We start from the raw sequence: 7,347 nt of genomic DNA on the forward strand, positions 1-7,347 counted from the left end.
TGGATTCTCTCCACATAAATGCCAGAGAGCTTTTAATCTGAAATAGATACAGGAGGTTTTTTTTTCATATCTGCGACCAATATAGAAACTGTAGTCAAACATGTACATTGTATGGACAAAAGTATTCGGCCGCCATTGTTTTCAAATACATACTTTAATATGGAGTTGGTCCCCCTTTTGCAGCTATAACAGCTTCCACTCTTCTTGGAAGGCTTTCCACAAGATTTTGGAGTGTTTCTGTGGGAATTTGTGTCCATTCATTCTGTAGAGCATTTATAAGGTCAGGCACTGATGATCCCCAAAGGTGCCTTGATAAGAATGAGGTCAGGGCTCTGCGGGCCAGTCAAGTTCTTCCACACCAAACTCATCAAACCATGTCTTTATGGACCTTGCTTTGTGCGCTGGGGCACAGTCATGTTGGAACAGAAAAGGGCCTTCCCAAACTGTTGCCACAAAGTTGGAAGCATAACATTGTCCAAAATGTCTTGGTATGCTGAAGCATTAACATAGCCCTTCACTGGAGATAAGGGGCCTAGCCCAAACCCAGCCTCATACCATTATCCCTCTTTCACCAAACTTCATAGTTGGCACAATGAGGCAGGTAATGTTCTCCCGGCATTAGCCAAACCTAGACTCGACCATCTGACTACCAAACAGAGAAGCGTTATTCGTCACTCCACAGAACACAATTCCACTGCTCCACAGTCCAGTGACGATGCGCTTTACACCACTCCATTCAACGCTTGGCATTGGACTTGATGATGTAAGGCTTGCATGCAGCTGCTCAGCCATGGAAACCAATTCCATGAATAGTTTCCGGCTCACACTAATGCCAGTGGAAGTTCTGAACTCTTCAGCTATGGAAGCGGAGCGTTGGTGACTTTTACGAACCATGCGCCATAGCAGTCGTTGACCCCACTCTGTGATTTTACGTGGTCTTCCGCTTCGGGGCTGAGTTGCTGTTGTGCTTAAAAAATTTCTAATAATATCACTTACAGTTGACCGTGAAATTTCACGAACCGTCTTATAGCAAAGGTGGCATCCTATCACAGTCACAGAGCTCTTCAATCACAATGGCTAGGTGATTGACTTTATACACCAGGGGGAATGGTAAATGGACCTGTACTTGTATAGCGCCTTTCTAGTCTTCCGACCACTCAAAGCGCTTTTACACTACGTGCCACATTCCACCCTTTCACACACATTCACTCAGTGATGGCCATCGAACAGAAACTAACTCAATCATACACATTCAATTTTGGGGTTCAGTATCTTGCTCAAGGATACTTTTCGACACGTGGCAGGAGGAGCCGGGGATCGAACCAACAACCTTCTGATTGGGGACGACCCGCTCTGCCTCTGAGCCACAGCCGCCCAGGGAAGGTGTCTGATTGAAACACCTGAATTCAAGAATTAACAGGTGTGGCCAAATACTTGATGAATGAATGCTTTGCTCGCAGTTTAATTGCTTTTCAGCTGATTGCACTGGGGTTCATTTTATGAGTCAAATGCCTACCACGATTATTTAGCGACCAGCAGAATCAGCCTCAACTGTGTGCATGATAAATGGAACATTCTTGTTAACAAGAATTGTGATTGAAAGAAGAACCCCTGAACTTAAACAGACAAAACATAAAACGTGAAAAACTAAATATAATATTGGTGTACTTGTTTCTCGTCCCCAGTCACAAATAGGAACACGGTAACAACAAAACCACAAGAGTATCCACACATTAAGTGGATACAATACTAATCTAGCATGTTGGTCTGCTCTAATTTTAATTTATAGTTTTAGGTGTTAAGTAGTGCATATTTTAATTTCAATGAAAAACAGCCAAAGCAAAAGCTTGAGTGACAATCAAGTCATGTGCTTCATGTACATAATGATTTATTGTTTTTTAGATTAAAGTCTTTTTATTGTCATTTTCACATTATATTCTGCATTTTACATACATGAAATGAAACTTGTCCTCTGCATTTGACCCATTCTATATACGTTTAGGACCAGTACGCAGCTGTAGTGCCCGGGAGCAGTTAGGGGTTATGTGTCTTGTTCAAGGACACCTCAGCAGTGCACAGGAGGTGAAACTGGCACCTACCACCCTGAGCTACTGCCACCCACAATCAGGGGAGAGCGGAAACGCAGTCCCCCACCACCAGAAATTATGCAGTCGAGATTCCCACATTGGGGAATTCGCAAAGGTCAGCTCAACCGGAGTGCAATGGCTGAGCCTCGCCCTGGGTGAACACCTTCTTGATTATGGTTATCTCCCCTGCCAGGTAAGTATGTATAGATAATGAACCTTGTGCAACAAAGAATAACAACATATCTCCCCTCTTCTATCTACTGAGACAGCAATCAGAATAGAGATTAGTAAACACAATGATGAGCTATTTAAGGGGAATGTCATTTCTCCAAGCCATATATATTATCTTTTTCAAATGTGGCACTATAATCACATTCGTCAAGGGGTGACAGTTTTTCATGGAACTTTAATCAATCACAATGCTAGTACATATGTAATTTGATCTAATACCATATTATAATATCAACAAAACAAAAGTTAACATTTGAATATCAAATGTATGGGAATGTGTTACATTAAACATAGTATCATGCCTGCCCAGAGACCAAAAGTACCCATCCCAGCCACGGTCTGCTCACCATGCTGCCATCTGGCAAGAGATACAGAAGTCCACTGCTGTACCACCAAACTGAAGAACAACTTCTTCACTCAGGCTGAGACTTCTTAATACACCTTCAGCACACCATCATATGTTTTATCTTTTTCTTATTAATCACATTTATTTAATATACTTTTTATATATATTTTTGTTTTTATAGGCAACATAACCTTGTAACCTTGTTTGTTTTGTAGTGGTAGCTGTAACTTCGTTATTTGCTACAATCATGCTTAATGTAGTGCCAGTGTTAATGTTTTAGTTATATTATATAATTAATAAATACTAACCTGTTCCTTGGTAGTACTTTGTGCAGTTTCCATATTTTATGTCCTCTTGTTTGATGTCGAACTGAGGAAGGGCAATCTCATCCATCTGAACTGGGTCAGACTGCCACATGAACACGAGATCACTTGTGGTATAGCCAACTAAAACATAAAAATGAAAATATTTATATATATATATTTTATTATTTAATAATGAAATATTTTTTTTAACTCATTGTTTTTTCCATTTTTCAATTTCTGCAAACTAATGACACACCTTCAATAAGATTCTTAGGGTATACTTTATATATTATTAATACATATTAAATATATTATTATATCACATAACGGTAACTTAAGTCAATTAAAATAACTTCATATTTTGCTAAATAAAAATAAATAATAAAACAGTTTTTATTTAAAAAATGTAGCAATGATCATGTTTAGTTTCTGGAGAAGAGTGAGCAGCCTACACTGAAGTGGACAAGATCTAAATTCTAAATGTATTTTAAAACAATAAAATTTGTCTTTTGCTAAAATATATATATTTTTTTTATCACTATTAACACAATGACAAGCTGTTTAATCAAGAAAACAATTTTGCTAATCCATCATCTAGATGGATTAGCTAGACCCCTGCAACCATGCCACACTGTTCATCAGCTCTATTTTCAACACTGTCCAACCTCATCTAATGATCGAGAAGTAAATATCCCTCTACCACTAATCAGTGGATCTACTACTGGATCCACAATAAAGCACAGGTAACAGTCTTAGCTGCACTAATCAATATACTAACAGTGGATCAGAGGTCAACATGGGATGTAAATGGTAAATTGTGAATGGACTGTACTTATATTGTGCTTTTCTAGTCTTCAGACCACTCAAACCGCTGTACACAGCTGTACATGCGACATCCACCCATTCAAACACATTCATACAGTCAGAAGCTAATGCACATTCATACACCAATACACAGCATCAGGAGCAATTTGGAGTTTAGTATCTTGCTCAAAGAAACTTCGACATGCAGCGGTAGGAGCAATATCAAGAATCAGAAGTCGAAAAAGGATACATGATTTTCTTCCCTTTATTATAAAAAACTTGCAAATAATAAAGCAAGATTAAAAATAATCTGACTGCTATGCCTTCCTTAATTTCTTACATTCTTTCACCTGTAAAGCCTTTGTTTAGTCTCAGGCAGCTGCTAGGTTTATGTTTTCAAAAATCTGTAATCAAGTTATCAGATGTACTTGTGCTGACTTGTAGAATAATAGTTGACTTTAAGAAGAAGATACACTTTATTGATCCCCTAGGGGGAAATTGTTTTTTTTCACTCTTTTTTTTTTTATATCACAGCACACCACACACACCCACACACACACAGGCTGAAATGCACACTTCATGCACATGTGGACATGTACACAAAATACATGCCACACTCACCCCATTCGCACACATTCATACACATGCTGCCATGCAAGGTGCCAACTGCTCACCAGAACAGAAACTAAGCATTCACACACACAATTTGGGGTTTTATTATCAGTATTTTGCTCAAGAACACTTCGACCAAATCGCCAACATTCCAATTAGTGGATGACCCGCTCTACCTCTGAGCCACAGCTGCCCTTGTCAAATGTTGGTTCACTGCCTGTAATTATCCACTATTGTGTGTGTGTGTACTTATACTCACAGCTCTCCAGCTGCATCTTACACAACTGTGTGTCCATTGGGAAGAGTGTAAGATCCAAGGGACAAGACAGTGTCACCGAAAGCCTACACACAGAAACACATACACAGACACAGATACACAGTTCATCAGGGGAAAGATGTTCTATTTTAAATGTATCACTTGTTTTCTCTTAAAATAATCTGTTTCTATACTGTCTTCCAGTTCCAGCAATAGCGACAGGGGAGGCAGGAAACGGAAGAAGATGATCAAGTTAATTTGTAAGTAACTGTTAACGTTATACATCATCCATCGTATTTGCCAGTATTTGTTTTAGTGAAGTTGGAAGCTATTTATTCTGTGTTTAGAACAATGAGACTGTGTAATATTACACTGTGTTGAAATAAAATGTTCAGTCTCCTTACTGGTTGTTCCGAATCATTACTGCTTTTTCCATTATCATTTAACAGGCGTCTGTTAATATATATATTCAAATAATTAAATAAATATCATAAACGTGCTAGAACTAGTTGACTATTGCCTAATGACTACTAGTTGACCAGGAAAATCTTTAGTTGGGGGCAGCATTAGAAAGCATTTCAAATCATTTACCACAAAATTAGAATGTTTCTTATTCTAAGCTAGTTTTTCCCAACACCACTCTAACTTGATCTCTTTAGCCTTAAGACAAACAGTCAACAGCACTGAGCCGCTCTGTGAGGCTTACCTTGGGCACGCTGAGCTAAATGCAAATGTCGGCATGCTAATATTCTCACAATGACAATGCTTAAATGTTAAGCAGGGTAAATGTTTACCATGTTTACCATCTGAAGCACACTAGCATGCTAACATCTGCTAGCAATAATAGAGACTTAGACTTAGACTTCACTTTATTGATCCCTTTGGGATAACTCCCTCAAGGAAATTGAATGTCAATGTGACTTTGATTCATTTTGTAAGTATTATATAGTCATGTACATTGCCTTTAAGTTCTGGTCTGCTTCGTTTTCACACTGACTAATTAAAACAAACCAAGAGCTGTAAACTTGAAATTATATTATTATTATTATAACTTATTATAAAGAAAAAAAGGAAAAAAAAGAAGAGTTTGTCCACACCTCATACTGATCAAGACATCTCCGTTACGGAAGATAAAGAGCAGAATGTTGTCCTGTGTGACATCATGGAAGTTTGCATTTTTCTCATTGGCAAAGAAAAGGTCTGGTTTCCACAAACACTGGAACATGTTGGGGTCAATAGTCAGTGCCTCACTCTTAAAGTCAGTAGGAAGTCGTAGGCGAGGGTCATTCCATCTCTGACGAAGAAATATGTTCACTCTGTAGTCCTTTAGAAAGAGAAATATTGTATTAAAAAAAGTTTCCAGGTCTATATCCAGATATATAATTATCATAACATATCATATCATTCCAGCATAGTGCTATTACTGTGTATTACTACTAATATTAATATAACCATGAGCTATACAGACATACATTTGAAACTGAAGAAACTAAGAAAATAACATGTTTTTGTTGTGTGTGTCACCATAGTAGTTTCCTGGATGGACCCAAAGCTGTTAATGAAGATGTTCACCCTGGACTCAACTGGGATACCTGAAGGACAAACACAACACTAAGTCAGGGAAATTAAATTATGTTAGACAATGTTAGGGTCATAACATGTAAATACTATATACGAATATATGCCACACTTACGAACAATATTGGCTACGTATAGTTTTCATTAACATGTTACCTGCTCTTATGGTTCACTGAACATTTCAAGTCTGCACTGAAGTGTGTTGTACAATCTCAATGCAGGGTAACATCACATCACATCCCAGGCCACAGTTCTCTAGTTGGTTTGCCTAACATCATACTGTAAGGTCTGCTACAAGTGCGGTGTAACCGCAGCAATGTCATTGATGTAAACACAGAGCCTGCCTCCTTTGGTCCTGCACTCTGTTGGCTCAGAACATGGCCGAGTGCTTAAACCGCCCACACCAGACGTTAGCCGGGAACAGCATTAAGTCAAGCTCGGCCAGCGTGGACAGTGTGGAGGCAGTGACGAAGCCATCACAGACAACCCCTCTCATACTCTCTACGCTGAGCTGAGGCAGCTGAGGAGCACTTTCAGCCAAAGACTCATCCAGCCCTGTGCCTAAAAGCGCTTGGGAGACTAATTTGTGCCATCAGTCGTCCGACTCCACAACGCCACAAATCATCTTTTTTTTTTGCAAAATCCCTTGAAACATTGCACATTTACAATTATACACAGGCTTATCATATTCCACTTTATTGTATATAATGTATATATTTTTTAGTGATGGGAATTGATAAGAATTTAACGATTCCGATTCCATTATTGATAATGCTTATCGATCCAATTCCTTATCGATTCTCCTATCGATTCTCATTGGGTGAGGGANNNGGGAATAAGTACAAATTTGTTTGTTTGTATTAACTCACTTTAATATCTGATCAGAAGACACATCACAGAGCATACACAAATTATGTGTAGCAGCCTCAGAACAAACAAACCTAAAAGTAGGTGAGCTACTTCTCAAAGTAAAGTCCAGGACCCATAGCCTAGCGCAGTGTTTCTCAACCAGTATGCCATGGCACGCTAGTGTGTGCCTTGACAGGGCCTGTCCTGCCTGTGTAACGGAGTAGAATAGACTTGGTTTAATTATGGCAAAAGTGGGGCAACAGTGCCATCTATTGGCAC

General features: G+C 38.8%; 2 protein-coding genes and 1 non-coding gene across 3 annotated transcripts in view; 1 reads left to right on the forward strand and 2 right to left on the reverse strand.

The window, feature by feature from the left end:
• Positions 1-7,347, forward strand: part of LOC118327566 (glycine receptor subunit beta-like) — a gene marked incomplete in the record, with an annotated part of 30,947 nt that overhangs the window by 10,202 nt on the left and 13,398 nt on the right.
• Positions 2,126-2,288, reverse strand: LOC118327661. The gene has a single exon (XR_004796717.1). It is a non-coding gene; the product is annotated as a U1 spliceosomal RNA (small nuclear RNA).
• LOC118327568 (glycine receptor subunit beta-like) lies at positions 2,950-6,276 on the reverse strand. The gene is made up of 4 exons (XM_035660979.1): positions 6,166-6,276; positions 5,739-5,965; positions 4,645-4,727; positions 2,950-3,110 (listed from the first exon to the last, which is right to left on the reverse strand). The coding sequence occupies exons 1-4, from the start codon at positions 6,166-6,168 to the stop codon at positions 2,968-2,970; spliced, it is 456 nt and encodes a 151-aa protein (XP_035516872.1). The 5' UTR covers positions 6,169-6,276; the 3' UTR covers positions 2,950-2,967.

This window comes from Morone saxatilis, unplaced genomic scaffold, assembly GCF_004916995.1.
Source record: "Morone saxatilis isolate NCDOM2014 unplaced genomic scaffold, NCSU_SB_2.0 Contig17, whole genome shotgun sequence".
Classification (NCBI taxonomy): domain Eukaryota; kingdom Metazoa; phylum Chordata; class Actinopteri; family Moronidae; genus Morone; species Morone saxatilis.